Genomic DNA, 26,433 nt, shown 5'->3' with positions numbered 1-26,433 from the left:
TGGCTTAGTGCTACCATCTGGCATGATTTGGAACTGCTGCCGTAGACTTATTTTAGACCCAGCCTCAGGGTGTGTATTACAGAGAAATCCTGAGGAAACCTGAGGTTTTTCTTTGTTTCTTCACGATGTCAATAAAACAAAATACAAAAGACACTGACTCTGTGGAGGATAATCAGTTTTTGTCCATAAGTAGTAGAGTTTTCAATATTTATTTCCCCTAGAAACTGACTAGTATTGAACAGTATTATTAAATAGTATCCAACTTTAATTTTCCTGTGAAATTTAACATGAAATTTAGTTTTCTTTTGTAAATATAGTATCTGATATATGTAACTGATTTTTATTATTGTAATTAACACCTTGGGCCTGGAAAACAACACACTGATGAGAAGGAAGTGAAGTAGCATACTATTAGAGAGACAGGGCAGGTTAAAGTTTAAACAACTGGAAAGAGGGATAGGTATGCATGAAAAGCGTAAGATCACAAAGAAAAAGGAAAGTAAACATTACTTAAGAAGATGTTGCTCTTTCTTTTGAAACTGAAACCTATTCACATTTACTTAAACTATTAACCAGAAATGATTTAGATACAGAGACTGATCAAATCATATGCTTACCCTGTTACCATATCACTTAAAGAACCAAGAAAAAGCACCTGTATAGTTACAGCCTCTTTTTTTTTTTTTTTTTTTTTTGAGATGGAGTCTTGCTTTGTTGCCCAGGCTGGGGTACAATGGTGTGATCCTGGCTCACTGCAACCTCCACCTCCTGGTTTCAAGCGATTCTCCTGCCTCAGCCTTCTGAGTAGCTGGGATTACAGGCGTCCACTACCATGCCTGGGTAATTTTTTTTGTATTTTTAGTAGAGACCGGTTTCACCATGTTGGCCAGGCTGCTTTTGAACTCCTAACCTCAAGTGATCCACCATCCTCGGCCTCCCAAAGTGCTAGGATTACAGGCGTGATCCACCACGCCCGGCCACAGCCTCTATTTTTATAAAAGGCTGACTCATTCATTACTGCCAGGCCTTAGGTGAAAGAAGGGAGGGAAGGAGTTATATTCAGATACTCCTTTGCTACACTGATTCTAGGTCTTGGGAATTCAGTGAATGTAAACCATAGCATCTCCTTTTCCTGTCGTTTTGTTCCCTGGATAGAACTGAAGAGGGAATGTGGTTGGGATTGTTAGAATTGTGTGTGCATGTGTGTGTGTTTGTGTGTGTGTCTATCTCATAATCTTCTTTTTCCTAGAACAGTGATTCTTAACCTTGGCTGCCTACTGGAATCACCGGAGCTCTACAAAATACTGATGACTCTAGAGATTCTGATTTAATTGGTCTGGAGTATGACTTGGTCATCAGGATTATTGAACACTCCCATGGTGATTCAAAGTCCAGCCAAAGTTGAGAAACACTGACCTAAGAGCAATTTTTCCGTTTTTGCCTGTATGTATTAAAGACAGGAAGAATGATGTCTTTTCTTGGTTCTTTAAGTGATTCTGAACTTGTACTTCACCCAAGGCGTCTCTGGTTTATTGGACATATGATAAGGAATGAGAAAATAGTTCCAAGTCTGTATATTATTATAGGTTTGTGTTAGAATTGATGTTCAGCTGCCCCTTTGAATGAGGGAAATAAATAAAATTTACATAACAACAGTGGTTTTACAAGGAGGTAGAAAGACAATCTCTGTGTGTACTCCAGCATCCGCTTTGGATTATGAGTTTCCTGTATGTACTTCAAGATGATTTTTGTTCTCTCAATAGATATCTGTGGCCATTTTAGTAGAATAGTTACCAATAACCAGGTGATCACAAACTTTGTCAGGCATCTCTGTTTTCTTACATGCTCTACTCTTTCCTCCCATAATGATACCTTAACTTGAAGCTATGGGAAAGTAACCAAGAAAATTTACTTTGAAAGTTATGTTTTTATGTGTAGGTACAAAGGAGAAAAAAAATCTCATGAGCTGATGAATGAGTGCTTTAATATTACCTTTCTCCTCTTCACTGGAGATAAGAATAGGAGTACAAAGCACCATCAACTTTTTCTTAGTTCTCAATCAAGAACAAGGCTTGGGGAAAATAAGTTGAAAACAAGCAATTTTAGAAAAGGAAAGTGCTTATTATGTTTTTTTTCTTTAATCTCACCGAATAAAAGATGTACAGTGTTGGGCAGCATTTGGAATTTTCAAGGACATACATTATTAACATCTTTTTCTGCCATTTTTCTTATAATAGCTATATACTTGAAGCAAGAAATTAAGAGTCATTGTTTTTATAGGTTATTTGTCATATAGATTATAACTGAACTCTGGCTCTTTTGTAATACATTTTGTTGAAGTTTGGCAGACATTTATGGCAGATGACTAATACCTTAAAAACCTGCTGTTATGGTGATTCAAAGCAAAGGGGAAAGAAGTCTGGGAAAATTATAATGACTTGGTTTCTCTGGGAAACAGACCTGAGACTCAAAGGTTTTTGGGAGAGTGCTCTCTAGAAAAACATCTATTGAGGGATGAAGGAGGCAGGATTGCACAGAAGGAGGGGTTGAAATGCAATTCAGTTAAAACAGAGGCCTCAGCCAGTCCCATGAGGAGCACTGAAGTTGTGATGGTCCTTCAGCCAGTCCTGAGTTGAGGCAAGTGGGCTGGACCTTTATACTACGCCTCTACCTGCCATTGGATGTGATAGTGAAGCAACAGTCAATGCCAAGTCCTGGACAGTAACCCAGCTGGGATCTGTCAGGAGCCTCCATTCTGAAGGATGGAGGGGATCTGGGTGGCACACCGCAGCATTTAGATCATAAGTGAAACATAAAATGGAGAATATGTGGGAGAAAGGAGAGGAGACAAGATCCATGCTACGTATTATCTTCTTTTTACTGTTACATTTAATTCTCCAGAATTCTTCTCCTGCTGTTGACTTCAGGACTATGAACCAAGCACATTATACCAGTTTAATAAATGATGAAACCATAGCGGTTTGGAGACAAAAACTTTCAGAACACAGTAATGCAAATACAATCAAGTATGTGGCTGCTTGTCTTCATTTTGTTTTCCACAAAGTATGTTATAACTTTTTAGCTTAGTGTGATTTTCCCTACTTGCATATTGATACTGTGAATGTAAATGGGGTTTTACATTATAGGGAATCATGGTTTTTTTTTTGGTTACTATTTCAGGGTTGATCTCCTTAGCCCCAAATAGCATGATGGATGGATCCCCAATTCTCACACACAGTATATGCCTCAACCTGCCTTGTTTATTGTAAGATCTTAAAAATCCTGACTGATGAAGGTCTGAGTTGGTGATTCTGCTAAGAGAGCTTAGCGTTATGGTTGTGTAACTCCCATGGGTTTTAGCGTATGCATGTTCCAAAACATCCCAAATCTGAGATAGCTGTTATCTTACCTAATCTTAATAATTTCTAGCATTTTCCTATTCAAAATGATTGAGATGGTAATTCAGAGTCATAGAAAAAAAAAACCCAACAGTAAGTAGGATTGAGACCTTTTATCAAATTTAAAGGACAGTTTTCCTTTGCACATTTTTACACATTTTCATTGGCTTTCCTCAGCCTCTCCACTTTTTCTGCAAAGTCTGATTCTTGGGAAGAATAAATCAAGCTCTGTGCACTAAGTTGTGGTTATTCCCAGAAACGTACATAATGGTTCCTGCATTATGACATAGACTGTAGTGGGCCAAATGACCAGGACTCTAAACTTTGAGGCACTTGAGCTAGTAACTTTTTGAGTGAGAGAGCATTAGGAATGCCCTAGAGCAGCTCTGTGGCAGTCTTCAGAATCCCTCTAACCTTAGGATGGCTTTGCCAAGGAGCTCAGGCTGGAAGGGTAGCAGGGGAGAGGAGATGAGGGCTAGCTGGGGTCCAGCAAGGGAAACAGTGACACTTTACCATTAGTTTTCTGTTTTCTTATTTATAAAATGAATGGATGGAAGAAATGATCTTTAAAGATCTTTCCTGACCTAAATTCTGTGATTAACAGAAACTACTGTAATCCCCTCCCCAGCCGTATATTTGTGTTATTCTTTCCCTTTTCCTTACACTGAATGGAAAGGCCCAGGGTTCCTGATGTCCAGTTTCATTTTGGGTCCTCAGAATTAGCTGTTTCCCCAGAGCCTGTATAATAGAAGGTAATGGGAATAAGCACTTGTTTCACTATTTTTTAATTTCCGTCTCAGATATGTAGCAAAATAGAAGTAATTTTTCAGTTATTAATTTGCAAAGATAATTTCTGTGTTCAGGAAGTAACAGCTTGGCTTCTCTTTTTTGGTTTTATTCTGTGTTTCTCTTTGGAGTTTAGGGCACTTCTTAGATGGTTGGTGGTAGAAAAATGTTCAAGAACATTATTGGGACAAGAGGTTTTCTTTCAGGAGCTTTGATACTCTTTTTTTTTCCTAACATGGAAAACTTAAGTTCTTCCTCATTTTGAGATGTGACATCCTGTTTTTCTAAAGCAAATGTACATTTTCCAAAGCTTCAGCTGACAAAGAGCTGCTATTTTTTTTTTGTTTGTTTGTTTTTTTTGAGACAGAGTCTCGCTGCCACCCAGGCTGGAGTGCAGTGGCGCAATCTCGGCTCACTGCAAGCTCCGCCTCCCGGGTTCACGCCATTCTCCTGCCTCAGCCTCCTGAGTAGTTGGGACTACAGGCACCCACCACCACGCCCGGCTAATTTTTGTATTTTTAGTAGAGACGGGGTTTCACCGTGTTAGCCAGGATGGTCTCGATCTCCTGACCTCGTGATCCGCCCGCCTCGGCCTCCCAAAGTGCTGGGATTACAGGCGTGAGCCACCGCGCCCGGCAAAGAGCTGCTATTAATGAAATCCTTGAGTAGATGATTACTTTATTGTTGATGCTTAAATAACCATTTATTTGTAATTATTAAAGGCTTCTCCTTCCCTTCTTCTCTTTGAGCAGTGGTGTTGTTCAGATATTATCTTCTGCAGCCTGTTGGAATGGAAGTTTTCTTGAAAAAAAGTAAGTGACTTAGAGCCTTAAAAAACCCTCATGTGTACCTGTAGTCTCAGCTATTTGGAAGGCTGACACAGGAGGATTGCTTGAGTTTAGGAGTTTGGGGCTTTAGGATGCTATGATCATGCCTGTGAATAGCCACTGAATTCCAGCCTGGACAACATAGTGAGGCCCCATCTTTTTAAAAAAAGTTTCTTAAAACCCCACATGTGATGCAAATACTTACTCAGCAAAGGCTGTGAGAGACTTTTCTTCTCTTTGATGGTGGTTGGCCTTAATTTAATGGGTAAGCTGATGCTTTGCACAAAAATTGGAATGCCTAATAATGGTAATGAGAGGACTTCAGGAAGAGCAATGCTGATTCATACCTGGATGGCAGAAAAGCAGATTGCCGAGAGAGACTGTATCTCAGAAATAATTGGTAGAATCATCAGTAAGATTTTCAGAGTATTCTAAGATGTGTCATAATTTTAAATTCTTAATTCCTCAGATAATTTTCTTGATTTCTTTGGTTTGCTTTGCCACAGTTTTTAAATTTTTATTATTTTTTATTTTTTTCTCTCAAAAGGAGTGAATTTCAGGGAGTAATTCTAAGGAGGCTTCAGGGGCTCCTTGGATTTAGGTCCAGCCCAGCTCACCAGAGAATTATATTTGAGGTTGAACTCCCCAGTAGTAAACAGAATGTTTATTTGCTTAGCCTTATCCCTTCTGCAAATATCTCCCTCAGGAACCTGATGCAGCAAAAGGGTCTTGTCATGGGTTTGGATCTTTGGTAATCCCAAGTCCTAATTATTTCTCAGTCCTTTCTGCCAGTGACCAGGCTAATGAGATCTCAAGATGAATTAGACTTCATTTCAGTGTGTGAATCCCACCCCTACCCCTCGATCCCTGTGTTAGTCAAGGTTCTTCAGAGAAACGGAACAAATAGGAGAGAGAGAAATAGATAGATGGATGTATCTAGAAAGAGGGAGAGGAAGAGAGGGGATTTACTGCAGGAATTGGTTCAGCTGATTATGGAGGTTGAGAGATCCTGCCATAGGCATCTGTAATCTGGAGAACCAGGCGAGCCAGCCTCATAGCTTAGTATAAGTCCAAAGGCCTGGGAACCAGGGAAGCTGATGGTGTAACTCTCAGTCTGAGGCTGAAGGCCTGAGAAATGGGTGGGGGCTGCTGGTGTAAGTATTGGAGTGCAAAGACCACAGAACCTGGAGTTCTGATGTACAAGGGCAGGAGAAGAAGGATGTCCTAGTTCCAGAAGAGAGAGAGACAGAATTTGTCTTTGCTCTGCCTTTTTGTTCTGGGCTTTCAGCTGACTGGGTGGTGCCTACCCACACTGGATCAGGATGGATTTTCTTTACTTAGTCACTAATTCAAATGCCAGTCTGTTACAGAAAACTGACCCAGACATACCCAGAAATAATACTTTACCAGCTATCTGGGTATTCCTTAATCTAGTCATGTTGACTCCTAAATTCAACCATCACCACCCTCTGCCCACAAATGAGTCCCTAGCTGGGTTCCAGGAGGTCACTTCAGAAACTCTCTTTGGTTACATTTAGAGATTATAAAGTCATTTACTTTTATAATTAAGGCAGCTGGGATGAGCTCACCCAATTCATTTCATATTTAGTAATTAGTTTTTTCCTCTAGGGAAAGATATTCTGGATTGTACTGATGTTGGCCTTCCAGAACAGGGGTTCTCAACCAGGGTGATTTTGCTCCCCAAAGGACATTTGGCAATTTCTGGTGACATTATTGGTTGGTACAATGGGGAGGGACTTGCTATTGGCATCCAGTGGGTACAACCCAGGGATGCTGCTTAACATCCTTCATTCCCACCTGCCCAGCAAAGAATCCTCTGGCCCCAAAAGTCAATAGTGCCAAGGTTGAGAAACCCTGTTCTAGATGGATAGCTTTCATGACATTTGGGAAGGGCTCTTGGCCAGACTTGTTTGGTTGTTCATCCTTAGTATCACAGATTTCGTATAGAGTTGTGGGGAAAGCCTTTTATTTTTTTTCAAACTGACATCTGTATATTTCAGAAAGTCTACTCCTGTAGCGTACATAGGATGCATCACAGGAAACCAATCAAAATGAAGACCAGATTTACAAAGCAATAAATACGTATAGATAAAACATTTTGTTTTTGTTTTCTCAACAGCATAGCAAAAAGTACCTGTAAGCATATGGAAAATTACATATGGGAAACCAGAATTCATTTCTACATTTTGGGCAGATTTATTTTAAAAACAATAACAACAACAACGAAAGACCTAAAAAACAAAGTACAAGCAATTTATCTTCATTTGAGCATAGGGGTTCCAATACATATAATTATGATTTTTTAAAATGTTAGAAACTCTTTTATGTTTTCAAAAATTATAACATTGCTGTCAGAGTGTATTAAAATCATCTGAATGTGTCCATTACTCAAAAACAGAAGCCTGCTTTGCAAATAGATAGCTCTTGTATATTAACAGATGGGGTAGGTTCAAGAGCGGGATATATGAGATATTCTCTAAGTCTCAAAAATGCTAAGATTTTATTTAAGGTTAAAAAAATGATTTAGTTGCTAGAAAGTTAAAAATAGTAGCAATGAAATTAGTCCTTGGGTGAATGTAATTGTATCCTTTGTGTTAATGATGAGAGACATTAACTTTGCATTCACTATAGATCATTTTTATTTTAAATACTTTGGTAAGAAAGGCTTTCAACAAGGAAGTTCTACTGTCATTTGTTGATCAGTGGACCAATTTGCACAGGGGATGTTATTTGCACCAAGCCACAGCATCTACATCTACATCTAGTTCAATGAGCCACAAATACAGAAAAAAACCAAAAAACACAAGATGAAATCAGGGAAATAATTATTTGTTTATAAACTTCAAGATAGCCTTAACTTGTTATGACAGTCCTTGTACTTTGACTTGAAGGAAAACAGATTTAAAAATTTGAAAATTCTTGTAAAAGGAATTCCAGTGGGGTTTATTCTTTGTGAAAGAATAATATTCTGTATTTTGGGTTTATTATTTTGAGATTTATGCAAAGTGTAGTATTTTTGTGGATCTTATCTGCCAGATCAAATTTAAATCTGATTGGTAAGAACACAGTATTTTGTTTACTTGTTTATAATTCCTATCAGAGTGTTTGCTTTTTCTTTTATTACATACTTTTTTGATTTTGTTTGTTTAGAATTGATGAACATTTTAAAACGAGTCCCAAAATCCCTGGGATTGACCTGAACTCAACTAGAGTGTTATTTGAGAAGTTAATGAACTCTCAGCACTCCATGATTCTAGAACAGGTATGTTTCTTATATTTGTAAAGTGCATTCTTAAAAATGCATTTTTGTATTGATGAATTCAATTTCAAGAGAAAAAGAGTAAGATGAAAAAGTGAAAGTCTCCAAATCTTAATTTTGTAAAGTATTTACTTTGGGAATTAGACCTACCTTTTGCTTTCTTTTGGCTTAAACCTTTCCAAGGCAGTGCTCCTCTAGAATATACAGTTTGCACTGGCAGGGATCCTTGGCTTTTCTTTTCATGGATGTGTACTGAGGGCCTAGACCAGTGTCGGGCTCATAGTAGGTTCTCAGTGCATAGTGAGTGAATGAGAGTTGAGTCTATCAAATAGCTTATGAACTTAGAGAAAGTTAACTAGATCTCAAGTATGTTTGAATTTCTCATTACTGTTTTCCCTCATACAGATTTTGAACAGTTTTGAAAGTTGTCTGATTCCCCAGTTGTCAAGCTCACCACCAGATGTTGAAGCCATGAGAATCTATTTAATACTACCTGAGTTTCCCCTACTCCAGGATTCCAAGTATTATATAACATTGACTATTCCCTTGGCTATGGCCATTCTTCGGCTGGATACAAACCCCAGCAAAGTACTAGGTGAATTTGCTAACCTCGATATCAGTGGTTTTGTGGTCATTTGTTTTGTTGGTATGACTCCTGGCTCTCAGTGGATTGAGATCCAAGAATCTATTTGTTGCCATTTAATATCCTTAACACTTAAAACCTTTTTTTCTTTGCTGTTAATTTTTAGCTAACCCTATTTTCAAGTTGAAAATAAAACCATTATTTAGATTATTTGAAATGACTCGTGCCAGAATAATCTTGATTTTATAGTATTCACAAACCTAATTTATTTAACTTGAAACTATTTTTTCTACCACATTTGCTTATAGTAAATAGGACCTCAGTATTACTGTACATTGGTCTTTCTCCTATGTCTAATTTAGGGGATGGGAGTGAAGTGAACAGTTTTGGTGATACAGAGGTCTCCAAAAAAGGAGAGGAAGAAAATGACCTAGTGTGGACTTACCAAATGTTTGTTTTGTTTTTCTTTTTTAGGACAGTTGAGTCCACACTGATTTTTGCAGGCTCCGGACACTTTGCTGAGATAAAAACCTTCCGTTCCTCAGTGATTTGGAGAGTGTCTTTCATGGGAGTAGCACCTGAAATGTTTTTATTAATCAAGTGCAGGAAGTCTATCACCTGGCTTTTTACTTTTTCCCCCCCTGGTAAATTTTGTTAGGTATCATTGCAGCTCAGTAACTTCTGTGTTCCAGATGAACTGGGACGTTACTTGAGTGTGGTCTCGCCATGAATAAAGAGATTGTGTTCCTAAAGGTGGAATACTGGCTTTTCTAAATTGCCTCCACCTTTGTGGAAGAGATAAAAACAGAAATAATAATGAAAGCACTAGTAAAATGTTAGTACTTAATTTTTTTTAAGATCAAAAGCATTTTGGGGCACATTTTCTCAGGTGTTCTAGTTGATGTGAAACAGAGAGGTGGCAATCTCAGAAGAAATCTTACCCGACTTTCAAGTTTTAGAGTTTTTTCATTTTTATTTTTCCAGGCTGGACAGTACAAAGATAACATAATTGTTCAATTTTACACTTAATTTATTGTTGACTTCTAACTATTGATATTTAAAAGAATATCCCAAAGTACAGAGTATGCTACAGGTAGTCACCACACAACTTCAGCAGTTGTCAGTATTTTGCCCATTTTATTTCATCTGTCCCTTGCCCTCACCACCTTTTTATTTTTTGTTGGAGTATTTTAAAGGAAATCTCAGACATACTATTTCATTCTTTAAGTATTTCAGTATGGCTGAGTTTATTTCCAATGAAGTATAAGCCAGTGATATAATCTTCTTGTCTGGTTATGAGAAAGCATTTTTTGGTGAGAAATAAAAATGGTAGTTTTTCAACTAATGATACCTCTTAAAGGGAAGGGAATGGTTGCCATATTGGTGCTGCTTCTAGGGTGTGTGGTGTGTCATCCTTTGCATTTCTGCTTCAGGATTTAGTGGAGCAGTCTAGCTAAAAGTGCTAGGACATAAGAATGCTTTTTGGATTAATACATTGGGCATCACTCCTGCCCAAAATATGTGTATCTTGTCCACATGTTGTCTGGAATTGGACTTTTAAGTTAACCTTCAGATTGAGTCTTCGCAAAAAATCAGACCAGGCTTTACAAAAAAAGCTCCAGGGATTCTTGTACAGCTGTTGTTCTCCACAAAAAGGTTTTAATGGATTCTTTTTTAAAGTCAGTTTTGGGAAAATGTATTTTAGACTAATGTTTATCTTCTAGACAAAGCAATTTTTAACTGGCAGGCAGAAGATATAAATACTTGCCCAAGATTACATGTTGAAATACGTCTTTTCTTTCTTTCTAAAGATAACTGGTGGTCTCAGGTATGCCCGAAATATTTCATGAAGCTGGTAAACCTCTATAAAGGTGCAGTCCTTTATCTACTGAGGGGAAGAAAGACATTCTTAATTCCTGTACTGTTTAACAATTATATTACAGCAGCTCTCAAACTCTTGGAGAAGTTATATAAGGTGAGCATAGGAGGTGCTAGTGGGGAGGGGGTGATTAGATGGTGGGGTAAAATGTCCTAGTGAGATGCTCTCTAAGAAGCCATGTTTCAGTTGTCTGTATTTTGTTCTTCATTAGGTAAATCTTAAAGTGAAGCATGTGGAATATGATACATTTTACATTCCTGAGATTTCCAATCTTGTGGACATTCAGGAAGACTACCTCATGTGGTTCTTGCATCAAGCAGGGATGGTAAGAATTCATAAAGCATATTTTAAAGCTTTAGTCTTTTTATAACAAAAGCACATGTGAGCTGTATAATATGTCTTTGACTGTGATGTCAATGTCTCACCTATTCTTCATCCAGCTGGCCTTTTGCATTCTAGAAACTTGGAAGTGCCTTAAGTAATCATCAATGTTATAAGGAGTCATAAATGAGTAGTCACCCAGAATGTTACACATTTTATCTGTAGCCCCCTTTAAAAAAATCAGAGTATCTAAAGTAGTCAAATTCACAGAAACAGAAAGTAGAATGGTGATTGCTAGGGGCTGGAGGCAGGGGAAAATGGAGAGTTGCTATTTAATGAGTATAGTTTCAGTTTTGCAAGATAAGAAAGTTTGGAGATCCAATTGTACACCAGTGTGAATATACTTAACACTGCTGAACTGTACACTTAAAAATGCTTAAGATGGTACATGTTATGTTAGGTTTTTTTAAACCATAATTTCAAAAAAAAAACAAGACACATACAAATACGAATTTTTAGGTTTCCTCGAAACTTGGAAGACCTGACAACACGACCTGTCTTCCCATATGACACCAAGTGGCTGGAGTTCAAGAGTGACTCTTTAGATGAGGCTTATATATATGCCACAATTCCCACTGCAGCTTAATTTATCCCTGACATTGAGGAAGGATCATTTGCTAATTATCATCTTCTGACAGCCTACTCCAGTCATCATATGTCAGCTACCTGGACCCCGTAGGCCCCTTCTGATTGAGAATTATGTGTGTGAAAGTGTCACACATCCCTGACCAAGTGCTGTCTCACCGTATTTTAGATATGCCATTCAGGGGCCTGCGGATTCCTGCCTACCACCTCTGGCATGGCAGGAACTGCTCCTTTTGATAGCACACCGGCTTGGGATATATGCAAGGCTCTTAAGGATCTCCCGTCTGTGGAGTATGTGCAAATTTGAGTTAGGTCAGAAAACAGAATGATAATTTGGTTATTGTATTTTGTGAAGCCATGTGCAGCAGATTTGAGGTGAGTCCTTGCCAGTGTAGCAGGTTCATCACCAATATTAGGGCAATATTTTTCCTGTGGGGTTTTTGGAAGTCAGCAGTTGTCTCCAAAAGCAAGGCATTTAAATAGGCTGATCTAACTGAACAAGCAGGATTGTTTTCTTTGTCAAATAATAGATGGTGAATGCTAGACACAATGTTGTATTTTTTTCTCTAGAGACTTAAAAAATGCATACAATGTTTTATTTTTAAATAAGATTTTATGATTACCCTGAGAAAACAAAACTTTTTTTTGAGACAAGGTCTGGCTCTATCACCCAGGCTGGAGTGCAGTGTCACCATCTTGGCTCACTGCAACCTCTGCTTCCCAGGCTCAAGCCATTCTCCCACCTCAGCCTCCCGAGTAGCTGGGACTACAGGTGCGTGCCATCATGCCTGGCTAATTTTTGTATTTTTTGTAGAGATGGGGTTTTGTAATGTTTCCCAAACTGGCCTTGAAGTCATGAGCTCAAGTGATTCACCAGCCTCGGCCTCCCAAAGTGCAGGGATTACAGGGGTAAGCCACTGTGCCTGGCCAGGACAGTACTTTTTAATATAAATGAGTTAGAGTGTTCTAAATGGGTTGACTTGGGAAATTTAACATGGAGGCTAGTAATGAACTCTGTTTTCACTTTCAAATTTAGGAATTATTAAAAAATAAGCCCTTCTCTTTTATCAATTTATGAATAATTATTCACTGAATAATAACATTATGAGCGGAAAAATAAGCCTGATGAATTATTTAGGCCAACTGCTTTGTTTCTAGATGAGGAAATGGAAGTTAAACAATTTCTCCACTAATTTCATTAGCAATAAAAGTCAATTCTTCTGATTTCTGTCTACCCTTTCTGTGACTTGATGCTGAATAAAATAAGTCTGACAAATTGTAATTCTTTTTTACTCTGAAAAAGAAGTTGCTCATGTTAAAATCTAGATTATTATGACAGTAGTCTCTGAGTAGAGATATTTAAGTAACTTTTACAATATTTTAAACTTCCTTTCTCAACATTTGATAAACAAATATCAGATCTTGAATAACAGATGCTCATCTCTTCAATAACTATAATAGTTGTTAAAGAAATATGGAAAAATTACATGAAATTAGTGTGTGACCTTTTGTGATTTTTGTGGATTTTTTTTTGTTGTATGAGGTACAATGCTATTAGAAATTGAATTTTAAATTTCTTGATATTTTGGAGTTTAAAATACTAAAGCTATTTCATATGTTATTTTTGTTTATTTTAACTACTTTTAAATAATAAATGGATTTTTTTGATGTGTATTGGCATTTTTAGCTTGTTACTAGCTGAGGCTGTGTAGTATATTGTTGAGCACATGCTCCAGTCAAAAAGACCTGGGTTCAGTTCCCCACTTTGGTCTAATGGCCGTGGGCTTAGACAAGTTACCTAATTTCTATAGGCCCAGCATCCTCTTTTGTGAATAAGAATTATAACAAATTGTAGAAATTAAATGGGAGAAAGCATGGAAAGACCTTGCTTAGCAGAGTACTTAGCATATAATAAGCCCTCAATAACTATTTTTCACTAAGCAGTTCTTGAGCACCTAATGTGTGCCGTCTGCCTGCTAGTCACGGAGTGGAAACATGTATGGATATGGTGTCTGCCTTTGCAGAGTGTTTATCCCAGAAGCAGCAGTGAAAAATTCCAGAGGGATCTAACACATGTGTGCAGAAGGAACATTCTAAAGTGGCTGATTTTTACTCCTTGTAAAGAAGAGGTGGTAGTGATTCCTTTACTTCAATCAGTAACTTGCCATTATCTGCACTTAAAAACCAAACAGCACAGAGTGTGGGAGTGATGGGCTCCTCTAGAGGGCAACACAAGTGGGGAAAGTCAGTGCCACAATGTAAATCCTTCAAAAATAAAAGCTAGATAAAGCTGGACATCTTGCTGTATGTGTTAAAGGAGACGCAGCCAGGCAGTGTTTTGTCCCCAGTTATGAGTATTGTGCACGTGTGAGACAAGACAGGTCCTAAGGCAGAGGAGGCTGTATTTCTTCTCTAGCACTGCAAGTGTGCGTGTAGTGCCTCCTGCCCCACTTGCAGCCACATTTAGCAAATGTTGACTTCGTATTTAAAAAAAATGATATTCCCAATTTTTCTGTTCTATCCCATTTACTTATTCATTGCTTCTATTTCATATACTTTAAAAATGAGCTTAGGTCACAGCGCAGCCCCGTTTCAGGCAGGGAGACTTGAAATATGGTCCACTAGTACTTTACTAGTTTTAAGTCTATGATGCTCATTTTTGAGGAATGCATAGTCCAAGACAAGTAGCCTCTCAGGAGATAATCATATATCTTATCAGTTCATATGCATCCTTCTAGGTTATGAATAGCAATAGTGGCACAAAATCATGCAGATTTCTTTTGTATAATATGGAAATATCAGTGTGAGTAGAATTTCTAAAATATTCAGTATTCACAGAATAAAAGTTAACGCAATTAAATTATTATATGTCAAATCCAAAAACTTACAGACTTACGAAAAGTCTGTGGATGTGTAAGCAGACCTTTGTTACAGATTCGCGGCTTCTTTTGACTTAATACGGCTCCATCCTTTGCCTTCCTTAGAGCTGGCACTTCTGTTTTGTAAGGCTTCCATATCTTCCTGCCTGCCTTGCTGGCTCACCTGAGACTTCTCTAGACCACCAGCTCTGGGCAGTGTCTCTCTGGCTTTGGTTGTGGCTCCTAACTGAGGCAGTTTTGGATTTCTTCCCAGCCATCCCACTCAACAGAGACAATGGTGACCCTGCCCTCAACTCCTCCCCTTCTGCAGTAGGGAGATCAGCCCGATTCCAGAACTGGGTTCCTTCACCTCTGGGGTGTGGGAAGGGGTCAGGTGAGGGATGCTGAGAGGGACTACGAGCTGCAGAAGGTGGGTATTTAAGGGGTGCAGGGAGGCTCGAGGTGGGGGTTATAGGAAGAGGGTGGGGGGAGAGAGTCAGAACAGGAGTGGGACTGGAAAGAGCCAAGGAATATAGACAAAACTGCTGATTGATGTCTGAAATAACTGCATTACACCAACTAAAATGTCAGTATGTACTTAAAAATACTAAGTAGGCTCGGACTCTATAATGCCAGAACTGTTTTTATTATCATTTCTTCCACAGTCACTTTTATATTTGAAATATCCAAAACTTTATCTTGCTTTATAGACCAACACACATTCGAGATCTTTCTTTTCCCTTGAGAATAGGCAGATAATGCTTTGCATAAACTAATCTCTTCTGAGAAACAGATTAGGAAATTCTGAATATTGGCACCAGTTTTAAGCCTACTTTCTTTCCCAGGATGCTTATATCTTTTGTAGGTACCTAGACTAGAAGATGACTTAGCTTTGTATAGTGCTGTTTTATGGTGTGGTTTTGTTTTTTTGTTTTTAGTCATCTAGATTTCTAACTTCAAAGTAATTGGATATGTAGGCATGAGAGTGAGTAAGATTGGTCTGGATTATATATGCAGGATTTCATACCTGATCTCACTGGACTGGAATTGTTTCTTCAATTAGTGTTTTTCTGTCTAGAGAAATGTGCCAAGATCCCTGGAGGAACCTAGGTATAAAGGGTTAACAGGGTAGATTTTAATTAAAATTGCTTTTAAATGATTTTATTTAAATATCCATAAGGACAAAAGGAGGCACATGCTGCTTATTCATATAGTACTGATATAGTACAATTATAAAACCAAACCAAATTTATAAATTAAATACAAACAAAACTCTAACAGCAATAAAATGCAAATTAGCCTCATTGATTTTATGTGATGATCAAACATGCCTTATTGAACCCAAATCCCAGTTGCATTGTGGATGTGGCCTGCCTGCTGTCAGGCCCTGGTGTTTGAGTTCCACCGCCCATCTGGCTGGGATGACTCACCTCTGTTTTCTCCTTCAACTGCTGTTAAACCATGTTTATGCAGCAAGCCAGGACCGCATTGGCCTTTTCTTAGGTGCAGATGGAGCATCCACATGCCAAGACTGCTTCTCTCTTTTCTCACTACACCTGGACAATTAAATAATAACATGATGCCAATGCAGTTATTCAAACAAATGTAACTTAATGTGTTTTACTAATTTTGTTTAGGATATCATTAAGAAATACATAGAGCACTCCCAGATCTCTGAGAACACACCCATGGTTTTCTCTTTGAGAATTCTTGCTACAGATCAACATGACCTATATTGTTGATTTTTTTTTGTTTCTATTAAGTTAATATTAAGTTAATGTTTGTTACGTAACTTAACAAAAAGTGAAACTATAACATTATCTCCTAGATGTCCTTCATTGTGGTTGTGGGTTTTTACCATTACTCCCCGCCAAAGTTTATTCACAGGTGCATTCACATATTGATGGAATGTGTTCTGTAGGCCAAGTACTAGTCTAAGTGCTGAGTCAGCGACAGCTTACTAGATAAAGTCCTTTTTAGAAGCACCTGAAATTCTTTCCAAATACTTGGTTTCTCCTAAGAGTAGCAGCCTGTGTGTGTGTGTGTGTGTGTGTGTGTGTGTGTGTCTGTGTGTGTCTGTGTGTGTGTGTGTGTGTGTGTGTGTGTGTAGGAAGATGCAACATCATTTAACAAATAAAATCTAATTTGTATTGTCCACTTTACCCAACAAAAATTAACCTGTGAAGTCAAGGTTGTGAAGCTCCTGTTTTGGAATTAGATTTCTTATAAAAGAGAATTCTATTAATGCTGTGAATTGTGGAGAGTTAGTGACATGCCCTTTAATGGGCATAAGAATATTTTTTAATTGCTTTTGCTCTTTTTCTCATTCTGTGGCCATCAAAACATCTTTTCCCTCAAAATTTAGCCTTTCAAATGGTGTTAGTTCTATGGCCAGTAGTCATATTGATTCTGTATTTTGTTATTTATATTTTACTTTTGGAGGGATTAAAATTCAAGTTTTACAATTTAAGTAAGAGACTTTTTATTTTTCTTTACACAGAAGGCTAGACCATCAATAATACAGGTAAATGATCCTTTTTAAATTTGCATTTATATTTTTCCAGCTATACTTTCTGTGGAATAGTGTAATACTGTCATTAATGTGCTTTATTCTAGGATACTGTAACACTTTGTTCCTACCCTTTCATCTTTGATGCCCAAGCCAAGACCAAAATGTTGCAGACAGATGCTGAACTACAGATGCAGGTATCATATTTTAGAAATTATTTCCTCTTTTTACTGTGTTTCTCCCATTCTAGACATTCAGTTGTAATTTTTTCTAGTAGGAGAAAACATATTTGGTTGAAATTCCGTTATAATTCTTAAAACTGTTTGAAACTTTTCAGTAATTTTGTGTTGAATATAACACACATAGGTGAATACACATTTATGTAGTAGAGATTGGCAAAAGGACAGCTTAGTAAATGTTTTAAGCTTTGGGGACCGTATGGTCTCTGTTACAACTATTCAACCCTGTTTTAGCACGAAAGCATTGATAGACAATATATAAATGAATGAGCATGGCTATATTCCAACAAAACTTTATGTATGTTGAAATTTGCATATTATATCATTTTTACATGTGGCAAAAGATTATTCTTCATTTGATTTTTTTCACCCATTAAAAAAATGTAGAAACCATGCCAGGCGCAGTGGCTCATGCCTGTAATCCTAACACTTTGGGAGGCCGAGGCGGGCTTATCAGAGGTTGGGAAGACCAGCCTGGCCAACGTGGTAAAACCCTGTCTCTAAATACAAAACTTAGTTGGGCTTGGTGGCACCCACCTGTAATCTCAGCTACTCGGGAGGCTGAGACAGGAGAATCACTTGAACCTGGGATGTGGAGGTTTCAGTGAGCCGAGATTTCGCCAACACACTCCAGCCTGAGCGACGGAGCAAGACTCTGTCTCAAAAGAAAAAAAAAAGTAGAAACCATTATTAGCTCAAGAGCTATGAAAAAACAGGCAGCAGGCTGGATTTGATGTGTGGGGCCTCAGTTTGCTGACTCCTGACATAGAGAATTAAATGGAACTTGAGAATTCTTTGTTGAATAAAAACTTGTTATAGAGATTTATTTAATAATCTATTTTAAATACATATTTTTATTATAAAGTATAATTGATTTTGACAAGCCACAAAAACATTTGTGAATTAGCAGCTCAAGTCCTCCAATTCCTACCATTGGTAGATATAGATACATAACTTCATTTATCTTTCCCTCTCCATCTCTCTGACGGTCTGCTTGTCTGTCTCTTTCCAGCTCTGACTGCATCTATCTATATATATGTTTGTTTTCATATTGCTGTATCTGTGATATTGACAGTTTAGAGGTTTTCAAGAGAAATGAACATTTTTCAAAGAATAACTCTTTTTGACAAGTGGTTATTAGCTTTCTTTTCCTGCCATTTTGAAAGTTGTGGTTTTTACCTACTTTCTACCATGTTTCTTCAAGCATGATACTATTTTAGTATTAATCAGCTAGTTTAAGTCACTTTCCTGGACCTGGTTATAGATCATATGACTCATAAACTGTTTTAGTTAATTTCTGTGAGTCCAGATTAGAAAGACTTATGTGCTGTATAAACATAAGTAACTTACAAAATCTGTGGAAGTTAAGAGGGAAAAAAATTAACAAAATGGAGATGCAGTCAGCGCCCTCAAGTCCAGAAGCACAGCTGACTGCTCTCCCAACTCACACATGTGCTGTGAGTAATTGTGTTCTTGACTGTGCCATTCCAGGTGGCAGTCAATGGAGCCAACCTGCAGAATGTCTTCATGCTTCTCACCCTGGAGCCTCTGCTGGCCAGAAGCCCCTTCCTGGTCCTTCACGTTCGCAGGAACAACCTTGTTGGAGATGCCCTAAGAGAGCTGAGCATTCATTCTGATATTGATTTGAAAAAGCCTCTCAAAGTGAGTTCCTTCAGGGTATTCCTCTAAATACCTTTGCAATTTTTCTTTGAACAGTGTTGATTAAGCAGCAGTGATCTTATTAAAATTGTGGGGTGCAGCCATTCTTTCATTCATTTTGCAAGAATTTAATCACCTCCTTTTGTCAAATCACCAAACAGAACACCTCAATGTAACATTGGATGAAAATACCAGTGGATTATTTGAAAGATTAGAGTGCTTTCTTTGTCTTCTTCTGCTGTCTTTGGTGTACCAGTTCTAGCTCTATCAAAAACAAGCAAACAACAACAAAAACGAAAGCTTTGACTAATTCCCACTATTAAGCTGTCATTTAGGAAGATTGTGGATATCAAAGATTTAAGAGAAAGAAGGTAAAATAGGAAAATGGAAAGGTAGTAAAATCATCTAGGAAGCTATTGGCCTATTATGAGAGGCACATCTAGTACCTGCAAATTATTAAATGAAAAAAAATTTCTCTATCCATAGATCATGCATATTTCCAGGGCTTGGCATAATGCTTGGTACACAGTAGGTATTCCAGAAATACTTAGTGAATTATTTGAGATTGTTTAAAGTCATTCATCTTTTCCCTCAGACAACTTCCATATCCCTATTGCTAATCTTGTTATAAGTTCCACTTTCAGAAATGTAATAGGCATGAAATGAACTGATCATCTCCATAATATTGTTATCCTTTCCAAAATTCCTAATAAGTAGCATCAGTCACATCAATCTGCCTGGTTGTTCTCCCCAGAACTTCTGGGTTATATTTTTGATACAGCTTTTCTTTTTGCTCGTTTTCAATAGGTAATTCAGGTGAGGCAGTTCTTGCTTTGTAGCAGTATTCTTCTGGCATCTGTGTAATCCAGGTCCTAGTCTCTGTCCCACTTTTACTCTTGTCCTGCTCTAGGCAGTCTTGAAGACAGCCATAAGTGTAAGCTTTGTTGAATGCTCGGGCAGCTCTGTGCCTGCCCGAGTCATTATCTATGAAATGGGGATGATAATAGTACCCTATGCGTAAGGCTGTTCTGAGGATTAGGTTTATAGAGTTTAAGAGCTGGCATGTAGTAAACTCCATGCCATTTGTTGATTTGCTGTAGTTGTTAGTTAATAACCATTATGTATCCAGCATGCCCACTTCCACTCCCTCACAGAGCCCATGTCTGTGTCTGATTAGAATACCCTCTTCTCTTCTACATGTAGCAGTTACTTCAAGAACCCTATTGAGAGTGATTTCTCCCAGAAAATGTTCTTTTATTCAAGTTAAATGAAAAATCATTTTTTTCTATGTGCCAGAATATTTACCTCTCATTATATATTTGACTCTTTAAAAATAAAAAGTATTCTCTGCTTCTTTTATGTTTGTCCTTTCCGCCCTTAAGTAGATGGTAGACTTTTTTTTTTTTTTGTCGGAGTTTCACTCTTTGTTGCCCAGGCTGGAGTGCAGTGGTGCGATCTCGGCTCATTGCAAACTCTGCCTCCCAGATTCAAGCGACACTCCTGTCTCATCCTCCCGACTAGTGGATTACAGGTGCCCGCCACCACGCCAGGCTCATTTTTGTATTTTTAGTAGAGACAGGGTTTCACCATGTTTGCCAGGCTGGTCTTGAACCCCTGACCTCAGGTGATCTGCCTGCCTTGGCCTCCCAAAGTGCTAGGATTACAGGCGTGAGCCACCGCGCCCAGCCAATAGGTGGTAGACTTTCTAAGGACACATGGTAAATTTCTGACTTCCTTTGTATCCCTTGAAGCACCTAGTAAAAATTGTATGTATCTATAAGTACCTTGTTAAAACTTTACCAGCAATAATCAACAGACACACCTTGCAGTTTTCATTGCATCAGTGTATATTCTTTGTTATGCTTTCCTTCCTTTGTCCTGAGTTTAGAAAATGGTCTGCTAAAAAGAGATAAAATTTGTCATAGATTTCCCTGAATCATTAATTCTATTCTATTATTTTAAGGTAATCTTTGATGGTGAAGAAGCAGTGGATGCTGGTGGTGTTACAAAAGAATTTTTTCTTTTGCTGTTAAAAGAACTTTTGAATCCCATCTATGGAATGTTTACCTACTATCAAGATTCAAATCTCTTGTGGTTTTCAGATACGGTAAGTAAGTTGTGTCACAATTAAACAGATGGATTAAATTAAACTTTTCTTTTCTTTTTGTTGTCAGACCAATCCCCTAACTTCTAACTTTGCAAAGGGGAACATAACAAGGATAATAATTCAAAATGTTTATAAGTAATTAAAATGTTTATCCGGTCTTCATTTATACTTGTTGCCAAGACCTCATAGTGCATTTTGTGAGCCATCAGTCCCATTTCCATTTCTAGTAGGTAAGATCCAAGTCTTGTTATCTGAGAAGGGTGAAAGGAAACAGTGTGATAAATTGGTTTTGTGACATGTGGAAGGTCAATAATCAAATACGTCTGATTTTAATAACTATGATAATATATTATCACACACACACATATGCATGCACACTTTATTTTTGAAACTTCAGTAGGAGAGCTAAGTTTTTAAAGGCGTTCTAATTTCAATCAGACTGTCATTTACATTTTTTTCTATGAGAGTTTTCTTCCTAGATCTGCACCATACTAAAAGGTAGCCACTAGGCACTAGCCACATGTGGCTATTTATGTATTATTTATTTAAAAGTAAGTAACAGCAAAGATTCATTTGCTCCATAGTACTAGCCACATTTCCTGTGCCTAGTAGACACATGTATCCAGTGGCTACCATATAAGATGGGACAGAATAGAATGTTTCCATCATGGCTGAAAGTTCTGTTGGATAGCCCTGCTCTAGATGACTGTGAGCTGTTCTCTGTATCACTAGGTACAAATGCTTAACTCTGTCTACATTGCATCTTTAATGGATAACAACTTTTGTCAGGGTGTTTCTTTGCTACAGAAGGTAACTAAATATTAATGAGACCTTTATTCTTTTATTTTGAAAATATTTTGAGGGAAATGATAGAATGTTTGAAGGCCACAAACATTGCATTTCTTTTTAACACATTTGTATATGTCCTAAAAAGTGTTTTGTAGAGCACAACTGGTTTCACTTGATTGGTATAACCTGTGGACTAGCTATCTACAACTCCACTGTAGTTGATCTCCACTTCCCATTGGCTCTCTACAAGAAGTTACTCAACGTAAAGCCTGGCTTGGAAGACTTAAAGGAGTTGTCACCCACTGAAGGAAGGTACAAAGCTAAAAGGCGATTGGTATCTGAAACTGTTGTGGCTGCCTGTGGCATGAGGAGTAAAGGTTGAAAATACCATCTGTACAAATCTGAGTTTATTGCATCCTATGGTTAGACCCTGTTATGTGTGTTGTGTTTAAGATGTAGCTGTACAGCTACTTGCTTGAAACATTGCCTGTGTTATCAGTACAATATTGGTATCCGAGGGGTATTAGTTCCAGGACACCCTGCAGATACCAAAATCCACATATGCTCAAGTCCTGCAGGGGCCCTGGAAGAACCCATGGATTGTAAAAGTTGGCCTTCCATATCCTTGGGTTTTACACCCTGCAAATACTGTATTTTCTTTCTTTAATTAAACTGTCTTTGTTGTTGAGGCAAAATAGATATACATATTTTGGGGGTACATGTGATAATATAATACATTATATAATTTGTAAAGTTCAAACCAGTGTAACTGGGATATCCATCACCTTAAATATTTCTCTTTATGTTAGAAACACTCGAATTATTCTATTTTGAAATATACAATAGATTATTGTAAACTATGGTCATCCTACTGATCTATCAAATACTAAGGTCATATTTCTTCTATCAAAATGTGTATTTGTGCCCATCAGTCAACCTCTCTGAAAATACTATAATTTTGGTTGGCCTTTGGTTGAATCCATGGATGTGGAAACATGTGGATATGAAGGGCCAACTGTATTTTATTTTTTAAACTGCCAAATAATGTTTCATTATATGGATATGCCACATTTTATTTATCCATTCATCAGTTGATGGACATCGGGTTGTTTCTAATTTTGACTATTATGAATAATGCTGCCATGAACATTTGTGCACAGTTTTTGTACAAATGCAAGTTTTCATTTCTCTTGGTATATGCCTAGGAGTATAATTGCTGAGTAACTCTGTATTTATCCTTTTGAGGAACTGCCACAATGTTTCCAGAATAGTAGAGCCACATTTTTATGTTATGTTATTCTCTTTCTGGCTCTTAAAATTCCTTTTATTCTTGAGTTTCTCTGTATTGGTTTTGGGTCACATCAGATCAAGTATATAAAAGGACAACTTTAACAGGAGGGAACATCTTTTTGTAGAGAAGGGATACTAATGAAGGTACCCTCCATAAATGAGAGCATCCCTCTCGTATAGGACACCAATACTGAGAAACTATAAAGGATGGGAGAGCACACAGAGTCGAAGAAAAAACTTAGAAGTAATACTAAAAAGTGGCACAGGAGACCCAGACAGTGTTAATTTTTTGGTAACTGAAAGAGAAGGCTAGAGAGCAACAGAAATGTGCGTCCCTTACTTTGCCTATGTGGCTGAGAATTATGTATTTCAAGTAATGACTTTGGCTGATTAACTGGTGGCAGATTTAAATTCCACACTAGGACTTTTCTTTCCAGGCAACTCTTGATAGAATTGCAAGACTGGAGCTCACTAAAGAAGGAAGTGTGAATGAGATCTAGTTATAAGAATGTATTCTCTTGAGAGCTAGGATATGACTGTGTTGTCATAAACATACTCCTCTTTTTAGAGTACATTTTTTTCATTATTCTTTAGTTAGTGTGACAGAGATAATAAAGTGTTTTTTACCAAGCTTGTCTAACCCTTGGCCTGCAGACTGTGTGTGGTCCAGGACGGCTTTGAATGCAGCCCAACACAAACTCACAAACTTTCTTAAAACATCATGAGATTTTTTTTGCAATTTTTCTTCTTTTAGTTCATTAGCTATCATTAGTGTTAGTGTACTACTTCCCAAAGAAATAAGAGACAACAGAAACAAATGGAAAGAAATTCCATGCTCATGGATAGGAAGAATCAATATTGTGAAAATGGCCTACTTCCCAAAGTAATTTATAGATTCAGTACTATTCCCATCAAGCTACCATTGACTTTCCGTTCAGAATTATAAAAAACTACTTTAAATTTTGTATGGAACCAAAAAAGAGCCTGTATAGCCAAGACAATCCTAAGCAAAAGCAAAGCTGGAGACATTATGCTACTTGACTTTAAACTATACTACAAGGCTATAGTAACCAAAACAACATGGTACTGGTACCAAAACAGATATATAGACCAATAGAACAGAACAGAGACCTCAGAAATAATACCACACATCTACAATCATCTGATTTTTGACAAACCTGACAAAAACAAGCAATGAGGAAAGGATTCCCTCTTTAATAAATGGTGCTGGGAAAACTGGCTAGCCATATGCAGAAAACAGAAACTGGACCCCTTCCTTACACCTTATACAAAAATTAACTCAAGATGGATTAAAGACTTAAATGTAAAAACCCAAAACCATAAAAACTCTAGAAGAAAACCTAGGTAATACCATTCAGGACATAGGCATGGGCAAAGACTTCACGTCTAAAACACCAAAAGCAAGGGCAACAAAAGCCAAAATTGACAAATGAGATCTAATTGAACTAAAGAGCTTCTGCACAGCGAAAGAAACTATCAGCAGAGGGAACAGAAAACCTACAGAATGGGGAAAATTTTTGCAATCTATCCATCTGACAAAGGTCTAATATCCAGAATCTACAAGGAACTTAAACAAATTTACAAGAAAAAAACAACCCCATCAAAAAGTGGGCAAAGGATACGAACAGGTGCTTCTCAAAAGAAGACTTTTTTTTTTTTTTTAAATATGGAACGCTTCACGAATTTGCGTGTCATCCTTACACAGGGGCCATGCTAATCTTCTCTGTATTGTTCCAATTTTAGTATATGTGCTGCCAAAGCGAGCACAAAAGAAGACATTTATGTGGCCAACAAACATGTGAAAAAAAGCTCATCATCACTGGTCATTAGAGAAATGTAAATCAAAACCACAATGAGATACCATCTCACGCCAGTCAGAATGGCGATGATTAAGAAGTCAGGAAACAATAGTTGCTGGCAAGGCTCTGAAGAAACAGGAATGCTTTTACACTCTTGGTGGGAGTGTAAATTAGTTCAACCATTGTGGAAGACAGTGTGGCGATTCCTCAAGGATCTAGAAGTAGAAATACTATTTGACCCAGCTGTCCCATTACTGGGTATATATCCAAAGGGTTATAAATCATTCTACTATAAAGACACATGCACACATGTATGTTTATTGCAGCACTATTTACAATAGCAAAGACTTGGAACCAACCCAAATGCCCATCAATGATAGACTGGATAAAGAAAATGTGGCCCATACACACCATGGAATACTATGCAGCCATAAAAATGAATGAGTTTATGTCCTTTGCAGGGACATGGATGAAGCTGGAAGCCATCATTCTTAGCAAGCTAACACAGGAACAGAAAACCAAACACCGCGTGTTCTCACTTATAAGTGGGAGTTGAACAATGAGAACGTGTGGACACAGGGAGGGGAACATCACACAGTGGGGCCTGTTGGGGGGTGGAGGAGGAAGGGGATGGAGAGCATTTTGACAAATACCTAATGCATGTGGGGCTTAAAACCTAGATGACAGGTTGATAGGTGCAGCAAACCACCATAGCACTTGTATACCTATGTAACAAACCTGCACGTTCTGCACATGTATCCCAGAACTTAAAGTAAAATAATAATAATAAAGCCAGTCTAACTGGGTGAAAAAAAAAGTAAAGATATGTTTTCTTCAATATATATTTTATCTGTGTACTAATAACAAAACCAGACTTATTTTTATGTCTCTTCAGTCTCAAGGAAGAAAAAACTATTTAAAAAGAAGCTCTTTTTTCACTGGTTAACATTAGGGAGAAGGTGAACAACTATGATAGTTTTCTTGGCTTGTGAATTTTTGGAGTGTCTGAAATCAATCTTTTAAAATTATATTGTTGTTGAAGACAGTTAGCAGTGTTTTATGCTGAATTACACAGAGACAGTATATTTTTATGGACACATTTGACATGCAAATATCAGCTTGTTACACCTGTGCAATGCATACCCTCTCAAATACAACTTCTTTTCCTCTCTCCATCTCTTAAAAAAAAATCAGTGTGAGTGTATTTTATGTATGGCCCAAGGCAATTCTTCTTCTTCCAGTGTGGCCCAGGGATGCCAAAAGGTTGGGCACCCCTGGTCTTTACCATATAGAGACTTCTGCATTAACAAGTAAGCCATTAAGATTCCTCAGTGGATGTGGTGACTTTGTGGCTTTTTTTATTTTGTATGATGGAAGGATTATTTTACTAATGCATAAGCCAGTGAAGCTGGCTGGAGGGCCCCTGCAATACCATCTCCTCAT

General features: G+C 37.7%; 1 protein-coding gene and 1 non-coding gene across 6 annotated transcripts in view; one reads left to right on the top strand and one right to left on the bottom strand.

Moving 5' to 3' along the window:
• Nucleotides 1–26,433, top strand: part of HERC3 (HECT and RLD domain containing E3 ubiquitin protein ligase 3) — a 143,218-nt gene that overhangs the window by 70,300 nt on the left and 46,485 nt on the right. For 4 of the 5 annotated variants that reach the window (XM_058432943.1, XM_032140652.2, XM_058432948.1 and 1 more), the window contains 11 exons: nucleotides 2,902–3,026; nucleotides 4,937–4,996; nucleotides 8,183–8,294; nucleotides 8,697–8,886; nucleotides 10,686–10,849; nucleotides 10,965–11,078; nucleotides 17,078–17,101; nucleotides 17,194–17,283; nucleotides 18,817–18,987; nucleotides 20,948–21,091; nucleotides 22,026–22,192. In XM_058432943.1, the coding sequence (XP_058288926.1) occupies nucleotides 2,902–3,026; nucleotides 4,937–4,996; nucleotides 8,183–8,294; nucleotides 8,697–8,886; nucleotides 10,686–10,849; nucleotides 10,965–11,078; nucleotides 17,078–17,101; nucleotides 17,194–17,283; nucleotides 18,817–18,987; nucleotides 20,948–21,091; nucleotides 22,026–22,192 (1,361 nt within the window). The remainder of the gene's footprint in view (nucleotides 1–2,901; nucleotides 3,027–4,936; nucleotides 4,997–8,182; nucleotides 8,295–8,696; nucleotides 8,887–10,685; nucleotides 10,850–10,964; nucleotides 11,079–17,077; nucleotides 17,102–17,193; nucleotides 17,284–18,816; nucleotides 18,988–20,947; nucleotides 21,092–22,025; nucleotides 22,193–26,433) is intronic. The other variant, XM_058432949.1, reaches the window with a different exon arrangement.
• On the bottom strand, nucleotides 24,852–24,958 carry LOC116477086 (U6 spliceosomal RNA). The gene has a single exon (XR_004250344.1). It is a non-coding gene; the product is annotated as a U6 spliceosomal RNA (small nuclear RNA).

Source organism: Hylobates moloch, unplaced genomic scaffold (assembly GCF_009828535.3).
Source record: "Hylobates moloch isolate HMO894 unplaced genomic scaffold, HMol_V3 SCAFFOLD_2, whole genome shotgun sequence".
Lineage (NCBI taxonomy): Eukaryota > Metazoa > Chordata > Mammalia > Primates > Hylobatidae > Hylobates > Hylobates moloch.
The sequence above is the reverse complement of the archived record's forward strand: the minus strand, read 5'-3'. Positions and strand labels throughout refer to the sequence as shown.